Raw genomic sequence first — 24,760 nt, 5'->3', positions numbered from 1 at the left:
AAAAAAGTGTGCTTTAATTCTTTCTTTTCTCACAGGCCCTAGAGGTGTTTACGGGCTTTGGTAAGAGGCCAAGATGCAAGCAGATGTTTCATTCAGGTCCTCTCAGCATGGAAGAGATGCTATTACAGAACAAGGAATGAATATGAACCCCTTGAGCCTTGGGTGCTACAGGCACCATGGCACAGGATGAAAGGGTCTCTAGGAACCAGTTTCCTTTGTAATAGACAAATAAACTCTGATTGCAAAGCCCAAGAACAAAGTCTTTCATACTCTGTAGAATAATGACACTACTTTTCTAAGCACAGTCATGCTGCACACAAACATGGACTTTCATCACTCTTGCATTCCCAGATGTCAAACCAGCTCTGTGCCTGCTCTCTACTTGGCTTGACAAGAATGTATATACACACCAGCTAGTAAAACCCAGCTGCTGCCACCACTGCCAGAGGGAGGTCCTCCCCTCAGTTATCTCAACACCTATGCAGTCCAGTCTGACTTTCACTTCAGTCCTCAAGCCTCACAGAAGTATGGCCTCAGTATGAGTAAATCAGATTTGGGGAGCGCCTAGGTCTGAGGTTGTCCCTTTGAAGAGGGATGCCTCACCCCGCTGGGGCACAGGGCAGGCTACCGGTGAACACGGGACAAGGGATTAGAAGGTACAAACAGGAACGCAGAGGACATAAGTCGTCAGGGAACAAACACTGCTGAGCAAACAGTGAAGCAAGCCTGCTGGGGGTTTATGCAGGTGGAGACCATCCAGCTGGGGTAAGTGACCCGCAGTCCTTCCCGCCCGCGTTTACTGCTGACTGCAGCGACGTCGTGCTGCCGTGCAGAGTTGCACTTCTCGTTGGTCAGCCCGGTTTGCTCACAGCACCTGCTGTACGACACCAGCCCGTACCGGCTCGAGCCCCGAGAGGTAAGTAGCAGGTGTCTGGTGAAGTTCAGTGTACCTCAGAGAACAGGGGAGCGCAACGGCTTGGAGGAGCCTTGGCAAGGCCCTCGGGGGGGCCAGGGGCCTAGGGCGCAGGATGCGCAGTAACAGGCTGAGGGGCCTGGCTTTGTTCAGCCAGGGAGAGCTGGGGGATCTACCTGAACTCTTCCACTGCCTAAACACGGATTACAGAGAAGACAAGGCCAACCATTTCCCAGAGGTACCCACAGAAAGCAGATGAGGCAGTAGTCTGAGGTTGCCACAAGGACAATTCCAATGGGGCATGAGAATTTTTAGCCACGAGAGTGCTAAGGCAGGAACAGGTTGCCCATAGGGTAACAAAATCTCTGCCTCTGAAGTTTTTCAAAACATGACTGGACCAGGCCCTGCACAGCCTGCTCTAACTCTGATGTTAGCCCTGCTTTCAGCATGGGGTTGGACCAGATCACTTTCATCCATCCCTTCCATTGTAAATTTTTCCATGATTTCTGTAACTGGGACTGACTGAAGCTGAGAAGTTTTAAAGAAGAATATATGCAGGAACACTACTTCACATACCAAAAAACCATCAGAGTGAGTAGCTTCTGCCTGGAAACCTTATAGCACAGATCAGATCATAGTACCTGAACAGACTATGTGCGGGAAATCACTGGTTGAGTTTGCCTCTTTTTAAGGAAATTAGTGTCTTGACATCTGACTTGCCATTTATGAACCTCTAGGCCAGTGAAGTCTTTTAATTACCCCACTCTCCATTCTCTACCTTCTCATCAGCCTTGACGTAAGGCAGGTGAAATTTGTCACATGTTTTTTTAGGGACATTCGCTCTTTTTTCACTCTCAAATGAGATTTTGTTTTCACGTATTTGTAAGCTGACTGCAGGGAATAAATAAATAAATAATAAAAGAACAAAAAAGAAATAATGTTTTATTTCAAATGCTGGTGTACATCAATATTGCACCTTACAGAAACACCTAGAACAAGTACACATGCAAGAAGCTTTCCAATCCTCAGCCATACACAATCCAAAACATAATACAGAAAACACTGAACATGCACATACTATTTTTTTCAGATGAGCAGAACAGAAGTGTTCAAATTAAACTAAAGTGAAGTACAATCCACATAAAGCAAAACACCATTTTAATTAGCTGCTGTGACCTAAGCAGGCAATTTTGTGCAACATGTGGTTATTTAGCATCACATGTTGAATACTTAACTTGTGTCTCAGCTTTTACCAAGCTGCTCCCTTAATCTTCTAAATACATCTGTAGGTAGAAGCTAAACAGCTCTAGTAATAACAAACTCCCTACTGAGCCAGCTGGCTGCAATATGAGAATTAATTGAAGTCTTGTCCTTCTCACTTTCATCATGATTAGTGGAGGCTCATATGATGTCCTGGAGCCTCTGGTGGAAGCACTTGGGCAAACAGACAGGAACCAAAATGGCAATATAAAAATAACCAAACAAGCAAACAAAAGACCCCACTCAGCAGCCATTTCGTTTGGGGAAAGCCCCTCATTGTACAAATTCAAAATAACACCAACAGTCTGCATGTACATGCTTAAAGCCAGGAATAAACCAAAAAGAAGCAGCACCATAACTTTAAGGAATCAGCTCTCGAAACAAGTTTAACAGACGTGGCAAAAAAAAAAAAATAATAAAGTTTCCATCACAGAAACTGCACCTTGTTAGCTAACAGAAGGATCAAGAGCCACACCACTACAAATTTTGTCTCATGACCGTTCTTACCCAGCGTAAGAACCTGGACAGTTTGGTATACACACCATATTTGCCTTTCTTTGCACATCCTTCTCCCCAGCTAACAATTCCAGTAACGAAGTAAGTATCCTTATATCTGGTTACGTGGGGACCTCCACTGTCTCCTTGACAAGCATCTTTTTGCTCTGTTTCATAACCAGCACAGAACATGTTTTCTGTTATTGCAAAGTTAGTGGATTGCTTGCAAGTGTTCCTATCAACATAGGGCACTTCAAGCACTTTCAGTTTTTTGGATAGTCGTCCACCTTCAAATTCACGCCCGAAGCCACTAACCCTCCCAGATTTTTGGTTCATCAGAACTTCATTAGCAAAGTCTGCTTCGGGGAGGCATGCTGCGATAATGTACTCAGAAAACTTTATAGGGTCCTTCAGCTTTATTAAGGCTATGTCATTATCGTAAGTCTCGGCAATGTATTTAGAGTGAACAAGTATTTTGTCCACGGTATGCATCGTTTCAGACTGTTCTTTCTTTTCTCTGTCCACTTCACCTGCACAAGATTATTGAAAGGGTCATTAATATGGAGATAGTATAAGAAGTTAAGAATAACCTGGACAAAAAAGGAGAGTAGCATACCCATTCCTAACACTTTGTGTAAGCCTTTATACCATACAAGTAAACTGTAAAAAATGTATTGTAATATTTATTAGCAGCACCCGGATCAGTTTCAGTTCTGAGCTTCTGTCTATGGAGATTTTAGCAGCAGTTTACATAAAGGCATAAACCAGCTCAGCTAAACTAACGCAACTTTGGGTGGAAGCTCTTATCGGAGCTTGAGCCTGGCTTGTGTCAGGGAAGAGAAACTGGTCTGGGTCAAGACTAGAACAGTGCAAATATAAAGTTGTGTTGATCTAGTATCATGCCTCAGAAGTGAAGCAGTCACAATTCGAGTTCATTTCTTGTTCCTCTAGTCAATGTGTCATAGCTTTCCTGAGTGTTCCTGCAGAAAAAAATCTGTGTGCTTCCAGTGTGCCAGGGATGATAGGCTTTCTGAAGAAGCACTACTCTGATGAACACAGTGCTAGCCAAGGCCTCTAGAACATTTGTTCTTAATCACCTTCAACTAGCTGTAGAGAAGAAAGGGATGCACCATTATCACCTTCCACATCAGCTGCCCCTGTTGTTGCAAAGCAGGATTCCCACAGTGACAAGAAATTATGAAAAGCAAAACAGCGATGAAAAAGTAACATACCATAACAAATAAAGTGACATGAATACATCTCACACGAGATCTAGAGCACAGAGGATTAGTTTGCAACACAAGCTCAAACTCCATGGGAGTAAAATAACCACTTACCAACAACAACTTTGATTTCTTTAGATTGGTTCATGCAATGAGCTGCAGTAAGTACGAAATTTTCATTCAAAATAGTTCCACCGCAAAACTCTTCCCCTGCCTCATTTAACAAAACTGCCTGCAGAAGAAAAAAGGTAAGTGCAGAATTAAGGAGAACATTTACCTTCAATGAGCTATGAGCAGGTAATTGATTTCTCTGCACACTTGCATATATGCTTATTGCTACAACATGGACTACTCTGCAAGTGCCTCCTAATGCTGCACACGCACACCCGCACGCTACCGACTGGCACGTACTGCTACAGGGTCTCAGCTGTCTCTGCGGGATGTAGACGTTTGGCTTCCACGTCACCTCACTCACAGTGCTTAGTAATGTCTTCTAGGAACAAGACACTGACTGACTGAGCAGGGAGAGTGCAGCCCTCAAAGCACTTCACCCATTGGACTTACCACCCCAAAGGATTCCTGTCCAAGTTCTGTTCCTGTTTGACCCCCCCCTTAGTGTCCCAAATACAGGAATTAATTTTGACTGGTCCAAACTCAAGAGGAAAACTTAGATACGAAGGCGCATTTGTGAAGCAAATGCACGCTTTATCTGACATGCTCCCAGGTATATTACCTAAAGGGACTGCTATCAGATCTGGAATATAACCTGCCGAAGAGGCACTGGTAGGCCAGCGTGACTCAAAAGCCCTCTCTTGGTGACAGGTTAAGCAGCACCATCTGAAATTGCACGCAGCCTTTCCTTCTGACGTCGTGAGGCTGCAGTTTGCAGAACAGCACGGTCTAAGCGCCCAGGTTCACACAGCTCAGCCACCTCCAGCTACAAACGGCGTGCTGCGCGGGTAGCATTCAGAAGGCAGCCAGGTTAAACGAACAACTGCATGCTTTCCCTCAGAAGCATGTTCTGCTTAAATGCAGAGCACAAACACCAGATTTACCTGCCATGGACATTCACCAAGAAGACACTCATCACCACCTACTATCCTGGTATTGACATACGGAGTCTTGCTACTCGTTCCATTGCCAGGACTGGGGGTTGGGCTTTCTGTGGTAATAACAATGTCCTCCTCCAACCTTGTTCCATTTGTGGGAGGGCCATCTTGATCACTAGTTACATTGCTATTATCAGGGGGGAAAATAACCGACCTTTTTTTTCTTTTCACATAAACTTTTCCACAAGGATACTTTACTGTAAAGACAAGAATGTTAAAATTAGAGACGGACAGAAACACTAGCACAAGAGGAAACTCCTTGACACCACCATCTCACAATAAATCAGTTAACGCAGCTATCCTGCTTTGAAGACACTAGCAAAACCTTGGCAGATGCAACAAAGGAGGAAGATCAGACGGTTTGAAAAATAAGAGCCATTTTGTAGTCCTAAAACTTGTCCATGGATTCAGTCTCTGGACAGTGTTTTCAAAGTATTTAAAATTTAAATACATCAATTGTTTACATTTCTATATTCATGTATTCGCTCTTAGTAAAACCATCTTAATTAAGAAACTGAGTGTTCTATTTTAGGGACAATACAGCTCATGATAGCAATTTATTATTAGTTATAAAGGATACAAAAACTGACATCATGAGTATATGGTTGACTTATACATCCCCCCGGGCTTCTTGAAATACAACAAAAATGTACAAGTGTAAATAGCATTAGTTGTAATTACTTAATGTCATCAGTTGCTATTTGATTAGATTAACTGAAATATAAAGTAGAAAAGTTTTTGTGAGCTACTATTTTATATGGAGTATAAGTGTTTAAGTAAATGAAATAACTGCAATCACTTTTCTCCTGTCGACAGTGGAGTTTACTCAGGTAATTCTGTGAGAGGCACCTTGCAAAGGGTTTCAAATCAGCTAGATTTTGATAAGTCCATCACATCACCTCCCACATGGAAGGCTTTGCAAATACAAATCACTTGGCCTTAGTGTTAAATCTGTGTCATGTAGAATACTGAGGGTTCAAAAGACATTCTTTAACTGTGAAACAAGTCTCACCACCATTGCTATTAGTTTGTTATGTGGCTTCATACCTGATGAAACACACCGTTTGCCATCCTCTGCTAGAACATAGCCTTTTGCACAGGAACACAAAACATCCTTCTGCACACTTTTTTTGATGCTGCAGAACTGCTCACAGTCACCGTTGTTTATTTTGCAGTACTTCGGTATGACTAGAAAAGAGATGTTTGGAGAAAAACTGTAAACAAACAGTGACTTAACAGAAGATCTCGAAGTTCACCAAATCAAACCGCACTCTTTAAACAGGATCTGTATGCCCATCTGTAAAACACCTGAAGCATATCTTAATAATAAAATGAGTGGCTTAACATTAGCCCATGCCTTACAAAGCAGACACATCCACCACATGAATATATACTTGCCAAGACCAAGTGGGCCCACTGGCTGTGGCATGATGAGCTTAAAAACGCAGAGACAAAATGACAGCAGAAGAATGAATAAAACACCAACAGAGGAGTACAGATATTGGTGGTACACCCTCGCACAATTCCTCCCTCATGCTTTAAAAAACTCAACTCCTCATCACTCTCCTCAATCCTGTGTCTGCACTTCAGTTCCACACCCTCCACCCATACTTCTGGGCTACCGATACACGCTCCAGTGACATCATCAGGGTAGTAGCTGCATGCCACAGAAGTGAGACTGAAGAAGGCTTCATATGCAGAAAAGGATTACTTGCAAACCTGAAAAAGTCTCTGCATTGTCTACTGAAATCTCCTTGCTTTGATTCTTACTGCTGTGAGCTGAGCAGGGAGACTGTACTTCTGAGCTTGGAATAAAGGTTCTTTGGTATCGGTTATAAGAATCCTACGCTTCTTAGTTTTATCATCGTGTTTTGGGGATTGGAGCTCATGTAAAAAGGCACTATCATAATTAAGAGGGTTTTCTCTGGAGCAAGTGTAACTTCGTATCGTTCGCTAACACCATCTGGCTGTAGAGCCAGCAAGGCTTTGTGTTTCTGGCACTGTCCTCACTGTTGACTGCCATCCTATTCTGTGTATTTTTCCATGAGGCAAATAATGCCGGTTAAGAAAGAGTTAACTCTCTATGTTTCAGCTCCCTGGGAAATTCACCACCACAGTTCTCTAAAGCAGAAACCTACCAAATTCACAGTTCTTGCCTTGATAACCATCCAAGCATGAGCAAGTGTAGGAACCAATTCCATCTTTACAATGTCCACCATAGTGACAAGGATTGGAGCTGCACTGGTTCCCATCTACAAAAGCAAACCAAAAACCAAATTATTGTAAGAGTGTAAGCATTTTCAGTGAACTCTGAAGGGGTGTTAGTGTTAATAAGCAATCTTTCATCCTTCCTTCTAAACCTTTTGTCCTCTGAGTTGCCACATTCCAGATGGAACAGAGTATAAATGCAATCATTCCAAAACAGCAATGATTCATATACAGATCCTCAGTTTTGCAATTTGTTTTTGGTGGCTACTGTATGACAGCATGTATGCAAGCCATTTTTGTGTAGGAAGACAAAGTAATAAATACACCATGGTCAGCATATATACATCATTTAGTGACGGCTGTAAAAGCAGAAATGATATTTATAGGTTCAACTACTGTCTAAAGGTATTAACCTTTCAGACTCTTGCATTTCCCAACAATTCCTGCATAATAATGACAACTCAACTTTTATTTCTTTAAAGGTCATTTCGTCCCTTGTGCATGCCTGTTGCCTGCAGTGCTGTTCATTTAAAGAAACAGACACCAGCATATTAATCAGAAGATAAACAAAGGAAAAAAAAAATGCTTTACAAAGCCCTGCTAAACTCATACGTGCTGGACAAATAAATTCCTGGTTTGTGCTGCTTAGAGAACCAAAATTTTCCCACTGTAACTGTTGAGGTATAGGCTTGAGCTTCAAAACATCAGCTCTTACCTCACACTCCCCCCATCTATGCTGGGATCTGCCACATTTGAAAGGTAGTTCTGCTGCTTCCCTTCCTTTCTGTGACCTGACTGAAGGCCCCAGGCCCTGCGAGACACATATCTCACAAACCCAGTCACACGTAGGACAGTGAGGCTGCACTGAGTTTGGAGACATGTTCCACGTAGCAGCCCTTTCCCCCACTCCCAAAGGTATCTCACTCTGTACTGATGCTGACTGCCACCGTCTCCCCATCTAGTGACCTGCTGTTACAAATGTGTTTCCATCATATGACCCTGCTGGGCTCTTCTGCACTGTTCGATAAGAAAAGCAGGATATCCGGAGAAGTGACACTTGCTTAATAATTCCTTGCTTTAGATAACACGCTCTCCAAATTACTGTATTTTACCACCCATCCTGTTTGGGGCAGCTGGAAGAACAGCAGTGCCCACAGAGGAGACAAGATGCAAGAAGCCGCTCATCCTAAGGATCCAGCTTGCCACCTGCATGGTGGCTCTGGCCTGTGACCTCACCCGCTGCAGCTTTATCTGCCACAGGGAACATCTGCCAGGCTTCGTGCACTGCCCCCCACACCTCAACATCCCTTCTGTACCTGCACATGGCCAAAACCAACAGCGCCCCAAATGCTGTGTCCGTGGGGTCCACCACAGAGGCGCTGAAGACTTATGTCCATCCTCAACAGAGGGAAGGCGAGACCACCATTCACCAAAAGAAAGGCAGAGCCGAGGCCTGCAGCACAGCTCCTGGTTTCTGAGGCCTCTGCAGTGCCAGAGAGCTCCATTCTGTAGTGGTCTTAGCGAAGCAGCATCCTATTGTTACAAACTGGATTTGTTTAGTTTTTTCCTAAACTGTAGTTGCTGCTGTGATAATGAGTTTTATATCAATATTGCACAAAAGCATTGAGAATCCCTGACTAAAAAGGGAAGCGGGAATGAATTGTTCTAGTAACTTGGCTGAGGGTAGCTGTGGTCTTCATTACTTCTGAATACCAATAAAGCATTTGTGGACTGTGGTTTAAAATGTATGAAATTGGCATTTCCGCTAAGAGCTCTGGCACTGATGTTCCGCTGCTTGTATTCTCATGAGAAAATGGCTTGAAATTTTCCACTCCTGTTCACTGCAACACTGACGCAGGCTTTGCTTGAAATTTCAGCCTGTAGGTTGCAGAATTCATCCCCTACTTAGAGGATTGTGAAAGTCTGCATCTTCTTTGTGGCAACTGTCTTCAGTTTTCTGCAGACTCCAAAAGACAAAGATGAGCTGTCTTTGATCAACATTTTTGAGGTACATGTCCTAACACGCAAGCTGGACACATACCTTCAGGAGAACACATTACCAAACATTAAGAGATTCAAAATCTGTCCCTGCACAGCGATTACAAACACTAGAATCCTAATAAATACAGATCAGAGCTTTAGGAAAAAAAAAGAAAAGACTGATGGGTAGTATCTCCTGATCTACTGGCATGTCTTCCTTGGATGTCAAATAGTTCTGTAGAAAACACATCCCACAAAATGCTCTATAATAACAGGAATCAACAACCCTCTGGCATGGAAGGTGACACAAAACTGGCAAGAGACTGTGCGATACAGTTTAAAAACTTCGTGTTGGCCATGGCATTTAAGTGCCACTCTTGTCTATGACTTTGCATCTTGAATTCCCCCACCTGGGGCTGCCCCTCTGTAGGACAACTGACTGGCTGAACCTTGCCTTCGAATGAAGCGACTGGGTTCAAGCAACAGCAAGGCAGTAAATCAGATTCCTTCTTCAGAGGAAACACAAAGTGTCCCATGGTGAAAAGAGAGGAAGCAAGGGAGCAGGAAGTGGTTACTTAAGAGGTGCATCCTTTTTGACCTTGCAATAAGGAAGCTTAATTCTCTAAACAAACACAGAGTGTTTCTTACCTACATAGATGTTCCAGAATTCCTCCTACAGGCAGGTGTGGGAAAAGGGGAATAAAAGGAGATAGAGTTAGATGAGAATTAATGAATTCTTCAGAAAAACATAGTTTTCATACAGAGGATACTTGCAGCTAACAACTGTTAAAACAAATATTTAAGTTACAGGCACATACTTGCAGCCTGCTATTACCATTTAATAAATTAAAACCCTATGATCCATCTATAGTGCCCAGCTCTATAGAAACAAGTCTCACACATTTTCAGAAATATCTAAAACTCCTTAGAGATTTCCCAGTGTGACTCATTCAGCATAAGGCACTTGATTTCTTGCATAACTGTATCTTTCAATCAGTTCTGACTGAATTTGCTCACATTCCTGTAATGCCAAAGTCTCAGTCTCCATCTCCCTCCCCCTCCCATCCCATCAGTCAGGACCTCAGAAATTCTGAGATTTAAAAATATTTTGTCCTATTTGTCTTCTTCTTTCCCTCTACACTGAGGACTCCAGGTGTGCTGTCTGTCCAAGACAGTCCTTTTCAGTGATATCTGGTCACCAGGCAGAACAGGCTGTGCTGGTTCTGCTATAGATCAGCCAACCTTTATGCTCTGAAGTACCCTGGTGATGCACCCATGACTTCCCCACCCAGGTCATCTCAGGGCCACTCCAAGAACGTTCTGGCCACCAAGTAATGCTAAAGTTAAATGAATCTGGTCTTAACTCTCGTTTCAGGGCTGTTCTTAACAACCACATGGGTACAGTTGATGTTCCCAGTTCCCCTCCACCACTAAGTCACTTCAGGTTTTCAAATACTAAATTTCTGCTGACCCCAGTCCCCATAGCTGTCCCATCTCTTTGACTCTCCCTTGAGCTTGGGAACTGATGGCATTTCTGTCTGAAGTTAAGCAACTGTCAGGGTAGGGCAGGTGACACAAGAGTCACACATATAAACTTCATTCCATGAGAGCAACTTAACATTAAGGCATATAAGACCTGTCCACAGTAAACATTCTGTCAATGCAGATACTGAAGAAGACAGCCACAAAATGATAAGCACTGCAATGATGCTTGACGTAAGTCTGGCAAAACTCTCCCATGAAGTTCCACATCAGCATTTGCCTTCTCAACCCTCCTGTGGACTCTCTACCTAATAGTCATGACCATAGTCACGACACTCAGCTCTGGCACCCAGATAGGGTGAACATATTTCCAATGGGGGTAGTATCAAAGCATTTAAAGGACAAATACCTCACAATGGCAATTAAACAGATCAGAAGAGGTAAAAGAATGGAGGCTTTAGCATGAGCAGGACTTGCAGGAGCGAAATTAAGAGTGTTACCCTATGTTTTTGCCTTAGCAATTCCAACCACAGTCAAAACCACTATTTATTCTTTGTGTTAAGTGATCAGGAGTAACTTGTGAGTTTTGATGCCCAGCTCAAAAGACCTTAATAGTATTTTGTAAACAAGAAATATATAGACCTATGTGTCATATTAGTTTATCCTTACAGTTTTCTCCTGGTCTTCAAAGGCTTCTCTTGCCTCTTCTTTCGAGCAGCGCTCCTCATTGCATTCTCTTTCAATATTCCCTTTCTTCAACTCCTCCCAAAAAGAGTTAGCACGTTTTGTTCTTTCCAAGAACTTGTCGGCATTTTCTTTCTTGATGAATACTAGACGATAGGGGAAATGACACAGGTGGCAGGTAACATTTGGTGGTGCTACAGTCATTAGAAACAAGTGACGTAGAAACAAAACCAAAACAGACCCTTTCACCATTCTACCCATACACACCATTACCTGTGAGGTTAGTCCTCACAAGGACTGATACATCTCAGGACCTCTCGAGGCAGTGTCTCTCTGAGAGTCATTAACTCCAGGACAAACTGTAGGCCCCCAATATTCTCTCCTGTGGTTTTTAGTCTTGAAAATAACACAGGTTGCCGCTGAGGGCTTATATTTCTGTTGTTCCAGCTCAAGACTCCAGTCTTGAACAGAATGGCTCTCCCTGAAGGCCAGGGAGACTGCATTCCTTGATTTGGTTTTAAAGCTGACCACCAGGCAACACCACCACCTGCTCCAGGGGCCTGTGGGGTTGAAACTAAATGCCACACAAACTCAAGTTACAGCCAGGTATCTACTGACAGATGGGAAAAGCTCATGCATGAGTTCTGCTGCCCTTCACCACCCCGAGTCCCACCGTACTGCCCTGTGGTCTTCCTTCCCCCTCAACACCACCTTCCAGTCGCTTGCAGAAATGGTCCTGCCTTACTGATATGTGTGCCCATAGAGCTAAGGCAGCTGCAGTCTAAGATTTAGCAAAGAGCAGAAATAAATGAACATCAGTACAGCTTGAGGTCAGTTTGATGGGTTGTTCTATTTTTTTAAAAGCTTGGTGTCACACAAGTGTATGACCTGCTGTCTTCAAGTTCAAGATGCAGTTAGCTGTTGATTTAAACTGAAGGGTCAGAGACACTAAACTCAGCTCAGTCACTTGGCTGCATGAACAACAGCATTACTCTCTGGTGACTTGTGTACACATTACCAGACAGGAAAACCAAACAACACTGGACTAAATAAATTGCCAATTACCCTGTAAAAAGCACATATTCTAGGAAAGTTTGCAGAGTTTGGAAGCTGGCATTTAATTATCTTATAAACACCTGGTATTTAAAGAGAAAAAATACTTTCCAATCACAGACTGGAGTGTGGAAGAGAGTGTTGCAGATGGGATTTCAAGGCTAATGGCTTATACTCAGTGGACATCTTACATGTGCCTTCTGGCGCATTCCTCATGCAGCTCAATTCAGCAATAAATCAACTCACTGATAGTAATCATATACCCTAGCATCCTCTAAGCAAACACAGAGGGGACTTACACTGCTTTCACTGAAATTGGTGGATCAGCCACAGCGAGTCAAATTTTGCTAATGCTATTTATATTAAGCCATCCCATAGAGCCCACGCATAATCTGAAACCTCACTTATTCTGAAAAGGCTCCTCGCAAGGAAGAGTTATAGCAAGTATTTGTAACTTGTAGGTCAGCAACTGTTAGTTCATTCACCCACTATCTTATTTGCCCTTAAATCCCTCTCCGCAGTGACAGGAAAGTGACAGGGCACAGCCGGTGGGGTTATCGCTTCTATATTCCTTTGCCTCCACATCACCCACATAAGCGGATGTTTTTGTAAACTTGAACCAGCCGATTAGTTTTCTGAGGCTGGTCATTCTCTTTCCCAAGCTTTCTGTCATGCTTCCTTCTTTGGCGACATCAAGGAGCAACAGGCGTTGGTCAACTGAGTAGGACATTCCAGAAACCTGCGAAAGACCTCATTTTAAAGCCTAAGCGGGCTGACTCACTGAAGGAAGACGTAAAGACTTTTGAAAAGCCACTTGTTGATGCTGCTCCGGACTTTGGTGTTGACCTTAGCGGCACAAACAGAGGCCGGCGGGACATGCCTGCCCCCTCTCCCCTTGCACCCCAGCCCCTCCACAGCCAAGCGCACCCAACCAAGCCTCGGCCGGGCTTCCCCCTCACGGACACCAGCACCCCAGGGGGGCGGCACAGGTGCAGACAAGCCCTCAGCCGTTTTGGGAACCGAGCCCCCCGCCCTCTCCGGGGAAAGGCGAGCCCCGGGGTGCCCGCTCCCGTCCCCCGCCGCTTCCCTCGGGCCGCAGCCCCCCGCGGTGGCGGGGCCGCCGGGCGGGAGGGCTCTCCCCCCTCACGCACCGTGGGGTGCGAGCCCGACACCGCAGCCTCCCCCCCCCCCCCCCCCAGAAGGTTGTGAGGAGGGAGACACCTCCCCACCCCCTCCAAAAAAAAAAAAAAAAAAAAAAAAAAAAAAGGTGTCGCCTTACCGCCTCCTTCAGCCCGGAGCTCTCCCGCCAGCGCCGCGCACAGCAGCAGGAGCAGCAGGCGGCCGGCCATGGTGGCACGGAGCCCCCCGCGCCTGCTGCAGGCCCTGCGGGGCCGCGCCGCCCCACGGCGGGACGGACGGGACGGGACGGGACGGACGGACGGACGGACGGACGGACGGGACGAGAGCCGAAGCCTTCACCCCCCCAGGCGGGGAGAGACTGAAGCGGCGTTGCTTCACCCTGCCCAGAAATAGCGGAAGCGCCGGGGAAGGGGGAAAAGCCGCCTGCGGATTTCTCAGCGTGGGGGGGTGTGTGTGGGGGGCGGCCTGATGATGAGGCTCTTCTTTCTTTCTTTTTTTTTTTTGAAACTTAAGGAAGCCGGCTTTTTTTAATTGCACCTTTTATTTGCGGGGGAGGGGCAGTGAACCGTCCCTTTAATAGGGGCGCTGGCAGGTGTGGGGCTGGCTGCCAGGCCGAGCAGGGCCGGAGCCGGGTTCCCTCACCAAAACACTCGCCACCCTCGGCAGCGCCCACCCGTGTCTCCCACATCCCCGCACCGTAATCTGCTGGCTTCGGCCTGGCACTCACCAGGAGCTGGCCTCCATCTCCCCCTTTTTGGGCGGGGGGGGGTTTGCCTCGGTTGTCCTCAGCAAGGTCTCTGCGCTGTGGAGGCCACGTCTTCGGTGCTTCCAGAGCCTGCTGTCACGTCTCCTTCACCTTTTTGACTTGCTTAAACAGGCTGTTACATTAAAAATATACCTAAGCCCTTGCGTTCTTTTAAAAACTCGCTCTGTACAGCCATTCGTACTGGTTGGGGGTTTTTCAGCATTTTGCCCAATTTCTGCAAGATGATTTGTTCATACATGTCAATATTTACACTGGAACGTTACAGAAAAGAAATCATCCTATGGAGCATGGAAGACTCAAAACTCTTCCAGCTTGAGGAATCTGGAGGGATGGTTTTGCATTGCTGAGTGCCTCATCTCTGTGAAAACGAAGCTTTATTTGTTGGTCACTGCTCCTAGTCACCTTCCTTCCTGGGAATATATTCTGCTTTCCTTTTAGGAGTAATGAGAACCTCTGGGTTATGTTTTCATACTGTAAGACCTCTTGTTTCTCAGGTCTCTGGATTTTGCTGCTTTTCCCAATTCAGTTCATTACTTAAATGAACAATATACCATTCTTCTATGTCAGTAAAGCAGGTTATAGGATGTTCAGTATTGCATGGTGTACATACCATATAGTGTCAATGTTTCCCCCTAATAATAGAGTATGGTGAATTTTAAATGTCCTATTGTTGATCAACTTTTGAGATTGAGCTGATAGTCAGCATGATTTGAATGAATCCAAAGTGTAAATTTTGCATAAGATACTGAACCTGTTTTCTAATCTCCTGGTCAGTTTTATCTCCCTCACCTTTTCACTGTTTTCATGCTTAGATTAGAAGGTACATTTTTTAATGATATAGTTGATGGTGGTTTTAGTGTGTTTCAGGTTCTACCATTTATACATTAAGGCTTTTGAGAATGGTCTTAGACCAGTGTTTTGCAGATGGTCAGACAATTACCCTATTCTGGTTTTAAATCTCAGGAGAGAGAGTACAATTTAGATTATACTGGACAACAAATGAAACAAACATTCCCTTTCATTTGTCCTCTTCTGTATTGTTGAGCATAATACCAAGGCAAAGATAAGATTAAATCAGTGGTATTCTTTACTGCTCATAAATATAGGGTTAAATATTAATAGCCTTTCTGCAGTAATGCTAGGGTGCAAGAAGACTCAAATCAAGTTTTCGTAGCAGACCTGTAAGTGTGGAAATAACCTTTTCCCAGCTTTCATGTCCTGAAGACTTTCTACAGTTCCTCCCCCTCAAATCTACCTGTTGCCACTGCATCTGTTGGAGAAAGCTACTTTAACATCAGCCAGAAGAAACACTTTTTCTATTTCTTCTGCTATTGCATCATTATATTACAGGACCCACCAGCATAGGAAGTTGTGAAAGCCAGCAGCATAAATGTGTTCAAAAGAGATTGCACACATTTGTGGACAGCAGGTTCATTCATGACTATTCAACCTAATGCAACTTCTGGCTCAGGAAGTCTGTCCGTCGCTGATTACCAGAAGTTGAGAGGGTAGCTGGAGGAAGGATCATGGTGTGCTTTATGTGTTGCTGGCAGTCCTTCTAGTTCTGTCCCTTAGCAGAAATGGGTGCAGAATGAGAGGGACTCTGAGTCCGATTTGTTAAGGCCATTCCATGCCCTCTTGGCAAGACACGCAAGTTTACAAACAATACCAGTAGGAAAGTTATTTTATATATTCAAGTAGGCATCAAGCTCATTTCAAATCATTAACAGTGGTGTGGGTATCACATGTATCACACATCTAAGATAATGGAGGAATGCCTCAATAGGAAAATGGCACAGAAGAATTGGGGGGCAATAACACAAACTGGAATGCTCTGATTCAAGATCATTAATCCATGTGCTTCTTCAACCAGTCGATGTATTTGGATACCCTTGTGTAAACCCCATAGCTGCCTTGAGCAGCACAGCCCTTTCCCCAGCTGACAATCCCGGTCAGAAACCAAGTGTTCTTGTACTTTGTAGCGTGAGGTCCACCACTGTCTCCCTTGCAGGAGTCCTTAACGCCGGTCAGGTCTCCTGCACAGAACATATTCTCTGTAAGATTTAAATCGGTCTCCTTTTCACATTCTTGTGTCTTTACACGTGGCAAATCAACTCTCATCAGAACAGAGGAGGTGGCACCTCCATCTAGTAGGCGTCCCCAGCCGCTCACTGTGGAGAACTTGATGGAGGACAGTTCATACACTGCAAACCGTTTTTCAGGCAAACATATTGGCACCACGTAGTCGGTGAGATTCACGGGTGTTTCCAGGCTCAGGAGGGCAATATCGTTATTGACTTGTCCATTCGTGTATTCTTCATGCATGATTATCCTGTCAACTCCACTTTCTTGCTCAGTTTTCTCATCATAATTTATTGCATGTTCACCTGGAAGTTATTAATGGCAGGTTATGTCAGGCAGCTCCTTGAGTCCTCAGGAGTTTGAGGAGATAGGGGTCAATTAAGGACAATTCCCTTATACTACCAAAGCCTGCACTTTTTCACTTTGTCAGGTTGAGAAGCTGCCACCACAACCACGGCTCAATAACACGAGGAGGGGAAGATACATACCCAGTCTCACCCGGAGCTGTTTAGCATGAGTATACTCCAAACAGTGAGCTGCAGTGACCACCCACTCTGGGGAAAGCAGGGTACCGCCACACTTTTCTTTCTGATTCTGTATTATAAGGGCCTGCCAACACAAAGCAAATTTATGCCTTACATCAAATGTGCTTGACCTGAATCTCAGTAGCTTCAAGTTTCATATTGCTTCTTTCTGACATTTTATGCAACTGTGTTTGAGAATGCTGTGCTGATTGCATGGAGAATTTTGGCAGGGGAATCTTCCCATTGATATTTTCTCCAGCTTGTAGTGTGGACCCTGCCTTTTATGGCCAAGAGCATATCCCCACAAACTGCAACTAAAATTCCTGCTGGCAGGAAGGTTAGGGACTAAGGAGTCAGGAGATAGAGGAGGCTGTATTTTCACTTCACTCCTATGAAAACAGGCACTCCAGAACAAGGCTAAGTTGCATGACTGAAACGGGTGGATCGGCTGGCTATGGGTGAAGAAGAAATTGGGTTATCCAGAACCGGCACTTTTTATGGATTTTTTGTAACATAATAGATTTAAAACAATGAATTTAAGATAGTGGTTTCATAAGGAAAAAAAAAAAAAAAAGGCAGATAAAGATTTCTGAAGACTCACTTGCCATGGACATTCTCCTGGAGGACAGATGAAACCACCTACTATTCTCCCTCGTGCAGTTGCATTTTTTTTTGCCAGCACTGGTATTTTTCCACATGGGTATTTTACTGAAAAAAAAAAAAAACAAAAAACAAAAACCCAAACGGCAGTAAGTGGGATTTTATTGCACTGAATTCACAGTAAAATGTGTAAGGTCCTCACTGAAGTTATATTATCTGGAAAACTGGTTTCTGGTCTGGGAGCATGGGTTCTCAAAGGTAATTTAAAGCAGCTCAGCAGGTAAGTAGTCTTTTTGTTTGGAAACAGCCAGAAATGCCTTCACAAATAGAGTGCAGGCCCATACATTATCATTGACATATATTCACCTGCCACAGGAGTTTGCAAACAATATGCCTGCTTAAGAGATAGGTCAACACAGTGAGGTCGGCTGCGGACTGGAGAGCAGAAATGGCTCTGTCAAGCTTCGTAGCCTATCTATTTTCAGCAACCCTGCCGACTTTAACTCTGCTGTACTAAGTGCACAGCATCCACAGCACGATGAGACACAGGCTTAAGCATGAGACGTGCAGCTTGCTGTCCCTTGAGTGGACCCGAAGATCTCCTGAGAGGAGGCAGTGTGTGTTCTGGTATGCCTCCTGGCAGACTGTGCCTCATGCTCAGCTGCAGCCCAGAGCATCCCCGATTCTTCCGGACGGCACGTCTCAGTCTAAGGTCTGTTTTCGACTGAACCTGCAACTGAGCTGCAGTGCAGAGGAAGCCTTGGGGTTTTCAGTACATCCTTCACCCAACAGCTCTCCTTTCAAGGAGGAGGTCTACCTTTGGGGTTTTTTTTGTGTGCTGCTTGTCTGTGCTGTAGCTGAGCACGCTGTCCCTCCCACCCAGCAGTCACCCTGCGATAACGCTGTAAGGAAGAGCGCTCACTTCCTAGCACTTTGGGAGCCAGGGCCCTATAGTCTTATGCTGAGCTGAACCCGACATCTCCACGGATCTGTAATAGCCTGAACAAACCGATTACTTCAGTTGACATGACGACAGCATCAGGTTTTTATAGGTACAGGCAAAGCATGGAGAAACAGGACTAGCTCTTTGGTGGCAGCGGGTAGAAGACCAGAGCAGATGTAACACAAACCCATACCCTCTAAAGCTGTATGCAGGGCAACGCAAGTTTGGGCATCTGAAAAGGCTGTTGTGAGAGGTGACAGAAGGACCGTGAAGGGGCTGGCAGTCTGGCAGTTACACAGTTTTGTCTCCCTGCAACACACCATCAGCGCTACAGCTATTTTGGTCCCCAAGAAGCATCAGCAACAAATTTATCTTCCTCACTGGAGAAGAAGATATGCTGAAAAGCCTGTGGGGAATATTGAATTCTTTGTTCTCAGCTTTTGACAAACACAGCTTCCCCATCATGTGATATTGCAGAATCTGTTAATAAGGGATAAGCACATTAGTAGACTTTTTTCCCTAATGAAATTGCTGTTGTTGAGAAGTAGGTTGTCATTATCAGTTCTCTGCATGAGTGCTCCACTGAGGTGTCTGTAGGGGGTATCACCCCTCAGAAATACTTAGTACGCTCCCTGCAGCTCTGTCTGTTATGTTCAGATCCCCAGAGGTCTATTTTTTCCCTCTAATAAAGTAATTCAGGTATTGGAAAAATAACTAACTTGCACTATGCTAGTCCCAGTTGAAATATACCTTGTCAAATGAGTGAGAGAAATATCTAGCCGTAGTGTCTAGAGGAATACCAAAAGTGTGTTAGTCCTACCAAATAGGAAAAAAAAAAAAAAAAAAAAAAGGAGAGAAAAAGAGGAAAAGGAAAGAGGAAAAGGAAAAAGAAAAAAGAATAACTGGTTTTCTTTGGTTTTAATAGGCCTCTTCCTCTCTTGACTCCTGTGCTGAAATAAGTATGGTAATAGAAACTAAAGTCACAGTTTCAGATTGGAGATCCAGCAGTAAAAGAATGTTGCCCCTACAGCGTTTTCCCACCATGGGTGTAAGCTAAAACAAAAAAGGACTTGTGAGGCCCGGAGCTCCTCCACTCCCCAGAAAACACTAGGCCTGACCCCAAAACCCTGGCTACCTGCTGCTCTGCTGTATTTAGACCAACTGGCTGTGAACTTGTCTCCACTGCCCAGTTCTTCTCTGCTAGACCAGTGGCGAGAGTGCTCCCCGAGGAGGGGACAGGGGCTCAGCTCCCTCCTCGCTCCTGGCCCGTGGGACGTTCAAACTCGAACTTCTCCTGTTCCAGAGAGGTGGACGTCTGGGCCCAGGAAGAGAAGTCCAAAAGGCTCCCTGCTTGGTGTGCACACTTTGCCAGCTGCTTTTCTGGGGTGTCTAACTTCCACCAGGAGCCCAAACATACTGCTCCGGACTCTGCCCTTGAAGGAGAGGTGAGGAGCTGGTGGCTAAGGGTTGTACCTTGCACCGCCTGATGTGTACATGTTGAAAACTTTCTCTTCCAGATCTGGCTTGGACTTACCATAGGGCTAGTAGTGTCTTACCTTGGGGAATGCAGGACACGCCATCACTTGCTAAAGTGTAATCGTCTGCACAGAAGCACACTCGTTTTCCAGACTCCTCGTCGGTACAGTACTGTTCACAGCCACCGTTGTCGTAAATGCACTTCAGTTTGTCAGCCATGGCTAAAGTCAGAGAAAGAGCGTTTAGGTTTCCAAATGTGGATTTTGGTGCTTAACGTGAATCAATTGCAACTTGAAATCCTGACAGAGAAGCAAGGCAGCAAAGCAGGTTTCTGTGATTTATGTACAGTGACTGCATCAAAAGCACCTTCCATTTGGCAAAAGCTAGGTAGGACTGGATCTCCAGGGATTAGGAAAGGACAGGCTGTGCTTAAGAAACACACCTAAAATTAAATAACTCTGCATTTATGCCGTAGCCGAGCTGTCTAAAGGATGGAGGTGTTGTAATTGTGTGGTAACACATGACTGAAGCTATTTTATATTTTGTCATTTGGCAGAAGGATGCCCTGGGATGACCGTTCAGATTGCCTGGTTAGACTTGATGAGTGCCTAGTCCTTGTTTGGGCTCAGCGTGTTCTGAGTATAAGTGTAACAACACGCAGTGCCCGCTGAAATCAATGGAAAGACATATATTGACTTAATTAACCACTGGTCCTGTCCCCTTGGGCTTTGTATGATGCACGTGCAGCGTAGTTCTCATTCACATACTGCACCCAGCTTCTAAGTCAAAATAACTTCAGCACTTCTGTAGGAAAAAAATTCCTTCTTTTCTCTCAGATGGTGCACAAAAGGCAATTTTTTTTTTTATTTTTTTTTTTTTTTTACAAAGTCATCCCAGGGTGATAATTATCTTGCTGCCTTGCAGTGCTTGACTGCCAGCTGGTTAGATCCATCATGCAGCACCGCAGGCAGTGTGAACAGTATCTGTCACGGCTAGAATGATGCAGAATGATAACGATTCCTGCTGTTTATCTCAATGCCTTGCGTTTGAATTAATAATGGCATTTTTATTTTGTTGATCTAGGCCAGAGCTGACCTTTTTCACAGCTTTTGCCCTCATAATCAACGGGACAGCGGCAAACGTAATCCTGAAACTGGTCGTCACAGCTCCCTCCGTTCTGACAGGGGTTGGAGTCGCACTGGTTGGGGTCTGTAAAAACATTCAGTGTCAGTCCGGCTCACGCGAAGAGCTGCAGTGGCAGGAGTGGGTTTGCAGCTGTTGGAACATCCCGAATGATCATACCGGAATAGATGTGCCAAAACTCTTTCTGGAAGAAAAAGATAGGAGATTTAATTAAAGAAAAATTAACTCGGGTTAAGTCCTACAGCCCTTGTAGCACAGGAGGGGTTAGAGACAGCCACAGTGATGCCCCTTTTGCCTTTATTATTTATGACAGTTGTTATCCATAAAATATTTTACATTATTTTCTACATTCTACATTATTTTCATATACCAATAGAGAAGGGCACCATGTAACATAAACAAATAGGTTATCCATCAATATCCTCCGTATAATTGAGGTGGGATTTACTGAAACAGATGTTGCACAGTACAATAATTTAAGGTATTTTCAGGCCTGGAATTATTGGGGGGGGTTGAGGAGACAACCTAGAGAGCATCCACTTTCCCACCACCCCCAGATCGGTACCGCCTGGGGCAGCCCATGCAGAATGCCCTCCCGCAGCTCACTGCTGCTGTATATACTGTCCTCTATAAGAGAAAGATGCAAACAGCAGGACACAAAGTGCTTTTTTTTTTTGCTCTCGTGGTTTAAAGTGTGAAAGCACACCCTTGAGTAGGGGCAGTCCATCTAACAGCGAGAGCTCACCCAGCCCCATGTTACTTACTGTCCTTTCGTCATCACGGTAAATCTCTCTCGCTTCCTCAAAGGAACACTTTTCTTCCATGCATTCTCGCTCTAGTGACCCCAGTTTTATCTCCTCGAAGAAGCTGTTGGCTCGTCTTTGCCTTTGCAAAACGCTGCTTGCCTCTTCCTGCTTTAGAAAGACTGAAAAACAGCGGCATGTTCTGTTTGTCATACAGCTGCGCTCTCCAGACAGAGGATGGGGGGGTGGGGGGAATTTCCCGTGAAACCTTTTCTGCTTCCCAAACTTTTTCTGAGACACTTTAGAAATGGGCAAATGTGGAAGAGCCTCCTTCCCCTGGCCTGCCTCCCAGGCAAAGTGGCAGCATGTGAATTTGCCAGAGCCCAGACTTTAAGAGAAGATGGCAAGTTACACCAGTGGTGTATGTTAGTGACTCCTAAGGTACCATCGCACGTCCCATAGCAGGTCTCAAGATGCACAGCACAGTTTCTTTCAATTCTAGCAGCTGAAAAGCCTGCGTCGCTTTATCTAGCACTGATGTACATGGCAACACCTGATTTTTCTGTACTTGCTACAGGAAATCACTTAGGGACGAGTGGGCCACCATCACCCCTTCACCCGCAGTCATATGTTCCCTCAGACCCCTTCGCTCTTTGGACCTGCAGAAGGGACTTACCCCACCACTAGTAGGCCGCAATTTAAAAACTGATGCTTTAATATATTTATCTTTAGTTTCCTTCTGCAGAACAGGCTACGTTAAGGTCCATGGGAAGGCTGGGCAATGCTGTTTGCATTTCCTAGTGGAGCCTGTGGATGGCTCCTGGCTGCTGCCAGCCACCACAGACCACAGCCACGGGGGTCTTCTCCCTGTGCATCTCTGCAGTGCTTCAGGAAGGGGCCGGGCACACAGGGTGGACAGCAGACATCAGCAGAGCTTGCTTCCTAGAGCTACGTCGACTTGCAGCTGACAGAAGTGTGCGCTGAAAGAGCCGATGCCATCGGCACGACACGGACCTGCTCCTCAGCTTCAGGATACAAGCAGGTCACACAACTATGCCCTCCCCGTATTATTCAGGATAAGGAACAAGAAGTCCCAGTGCTGCGGTGTACTTTTGCTCCACGTGCTACACAGAAGAAGTCTTGAAATAATTAATTTTGCATTTTTTTTTTTTCTCCTCCATGTCAGTAGGGGATTTTGGAGCTTTGTGGTGGTGACTTATGTTTCAGCACTTTTAACTATTTCACCTGGGATTGTGGGTAGATTTGGGGATTGCGGCTGATACATATCACCTGCCTTTCACCCTCCCTCCCAGGATAGTCTCCACTACATGACCCCTGAGAGAGCAAGAGTTGTCTCCTGTGGGCTGGAAGAGCCCTGAGGTAGTTGCTGAAGGACAAGCCTTGTGTCTTTACTCACCGACATACACACAAACATAAATACTGAGAGGGTTTATTCCAGTTTGGTGAGGTGTCTCTAAACATTTGTGTCTAGTCAGAACATTTGCTGAATTATATGTAAAATAGTGGTAATTTTTCCTATATTTTGAAGTTACCTGGAGGAATAAAATACTGCATGGTATGCACTGAATTTATCCCAGGGTGCTTCATAAATATTTGCTTATTGTAGGAATGTCAGCTGGGTCTTTCTGCCATGATTTCAAAATCGGGCTGTATACATTTACCATGCCTTTCTTTAAAGGCTTTTAATTAACCGTACACTGCAGATCAGTGCACAGGCACAGGCTCCGACAGAGGAGCGTAGCTGGGGACATCCTCCCATTTTTATTTCAGCATTCTCCACTTATTTACATTGGAACGCTTTCGACTTTACTACGTATTTTTCCAGCTTTGTTCAGTGCAGTGCAGGCGACCCAGTCAATGGCTAACTGGGAATCTGAAAGCACTGGGTCTGCTTTAGTAATGTGAGAGCTGATTTTTCAGACACATACTGGAGCCAGTGAAGAGCTACCACCTCATTGCCTTCTACTGCTGCTGAAACAGGGTGGATCCTGACCTCTAATTTCTCATCAGCTGAATGACAGGCTCTTGATTCTTTGATTTGAAAAATGCCACAGTTCAATATAAAATAACAATAAATCCAAGCTCCTTTTTTCACATAGTGAGCAATTGATGGTTTGCCTGCTGTCTGGGAGATAATAGATTCATTTAGCAGTCTAGAGGTGCTTTTCCTTAGTTGGCAAAACAAGCGCATGGATGCCATCGCTGAAAGCAAACAAGAGCCTCAGAGTAACTCACAGGCGCAACCGGCGGCAGGACAAACATGCAACAGTGCTCAAAACTTGCAATGAAAATTACATCTGACTAACAGGAGAGAGGTCCCTTGCCAGTAAACATTGCTACAGCCATACCTTATGACATACCTGCATCCAGCGAAAGAGGAATCAGTAGCAGAAAGCAGAGAAACAAAACCACACACTGCCTGGAAACCATGATGAACCCTGCGAGCCAGTGTCCTGGTAGTGTATTGACATTTCAGCGGGGACTGTTTGGCCAAAGAGCTCAGCTTCAAATGCTCGGAGCCAGAGGAGGGGCTGGCGAGTCATGGAAACAAAAAAAGATCCCAGACAGCCGGGTGAGCTGAGCAGAAGCGGGGAGCTGGGCTTTGCAGCGCGCTCTCCTGACCTGTGCACGGGCTGTTTGCACAGGCGGACACCCTGGGCCTGCAGTTCCCATCTCGTGCCTTTTTCATGAGAAGCACAGATGCCGAGAGCCTGTGTCTGTACGACTGGCCCTAACTTGGCCATGTAACCCCGCACGCAGAGAGCGGCGACGTGATATATTTCTCTTGAATCGGCAGTCAAGATACGGCCTTCCAGTGCTTCGGAGTATGAGCGAACCACTGACATCTGCCTGTTCCTATTTCTCTGTCACGAGTTGAAACTCTGCACTCCTGACTGAGTTTACTTGGAGACACT

The 24,760-nt window shown here is 45.1% G+C and overlaps 2 protein-coding genes across 4 annotated transcripts; both read right to left on the bottom strand.

Moving 5' to 3' along the window:
* Positions 1-1,839: 1,839 nt before the first annotated feature.
* Positions 1,840-14,004, bottom strand: F10 (coagulation factor X). Its single transcript, XM_042806183.1, has 8 exons — positions 13,687-14,004; positions 11,340-11,500; positions 9,837-9,861; positions 7,139-7,252; positions 6,048-6,188; positions 4,947-5,197; positions 4,006-4,123; positions 1,840-3,198 (listed from the first exon to the last, which is right to left on the bottom strand). The coding sequence occupies exons 1-8, from the start codon at positions 13,754-13,756 to the stop codon at positions 2,651-2,653; spliced, it is 1,428 nt and encodes a 475-aa protein (XP_042662117.1). The 5' UTR covers positions 13,757-14,004; the 3' UTR covers positions 1,840-2,650.
* Positions 14,005-15,999: 1,995 nt separating this feature from the next.
* On the bottom strand, positions 16,000-24,293 carry F7 (coagulation factor VII). 3 transcript variants are annotated; one of them, XM_009969654.3, is made up of 8 exons: positions 24,206-24,293; positions 21,846-22,006; positions 21,241-21,265; positions 21,034-21,147; positions 20,019-20,159; positions 17,521-17,627; positions 16,884-17,004; positions 16,000-16,700 (listed from the first exon to the last, which is right to left on the bottom strand). In XM_009969654.3, the coding sequence occupies exons 1-8, from the start codon at positions 24,273-24,275 to the stop codon at positions 16,162-16,164; spliced, it is 1,278 nt and encodes a 425-aa protein (XP_009967956.1). In that variant the 5' UTR covers positions 24,276-24,293; the 3' UTR covers positions 16,000-16,161. The 3 variants fall into 3 exon arrangements, with proteins under 3 accessions (XP_009967956.1, XP_032852990.1, XP_032852991.1); XM_032997099.2 differs by having other exon boundaries at positions 24,194-24,287; XM_032997100.2 differs by lacking the exons at positions 21,241-21,265; positions 21,846-22,006 and having other exon boundaries at positions 24,206-24,282.
* Positions 24,294-24,760: the final 467 nt, after the last annotated feature.

The sequence above is a fragment of the Tyto alba genome, unplaced genomic scaffold, assembly GCF_018691265.1.
Source record: "Tyto alba isolate M040663 unplaced genomic scaffold, T.alba_DEE_v4.0 Super-Scaffold_45, whole genome shotgun sequence".
NCBI classification, from domain to species: domain Eukaryota; kingdom Metazoa; phylum Chordata; class Aves; order Strigiformes; family Tytonidae; genus Tyto; species Tyto alba.
The sequence above is the reverse complement of the archived record's forward strand: the minus strand, read 5'-3'. Positions and strand labels throughout refer to the sequence as shown.

Bases quoted from the DNA above. Each gene is read 5' to 3' on its own strand.
- F10 (XM_042806183.1), bottom strand. From the start codon at position 13,756: ATGGCCGGCCGCCTGCTGCTCCTGCTGCTGTGCGCGGCGCTGGCGGGA. The intron at 11,501-13,686 runs GTAAGGCGACAC...CCTATCGTCTAG, and splicing joins GCTCCGGGCTGAAGGAGGCG to TATTCATCAAGAAAGAAAAT. The intron at 3,199-4,005 runs GTAAGTGGTTAT...AATCTTGTGCAG, and splicing joins AGAAATCAAAGTTGTTGTTG to GTGAAGTGGACAGAGAAAAG.
- F7 (XM_009969654.3), bottom strand. From the start codon at position 24,275: ATGGTTTCCAGGCAGTGTGTGGTTTTGTTTCTCTGCTTTCTGCTACTG. The intron at 20,160-21,033 runs GTCAGCTCTGGC...CTCTGACTTTAG, and splicing joins GGGCAAAAGCTGTGAAAAAG to CCATGGCTGACAAACTGAAG. The intron at 17,005-17,520 runs GTGAGTCTTCAG...TTGTGTTGGCAG, and splicing joins CAGGAGAATGTCCATGGCAA to GCCCTTATAATACAGAATCA.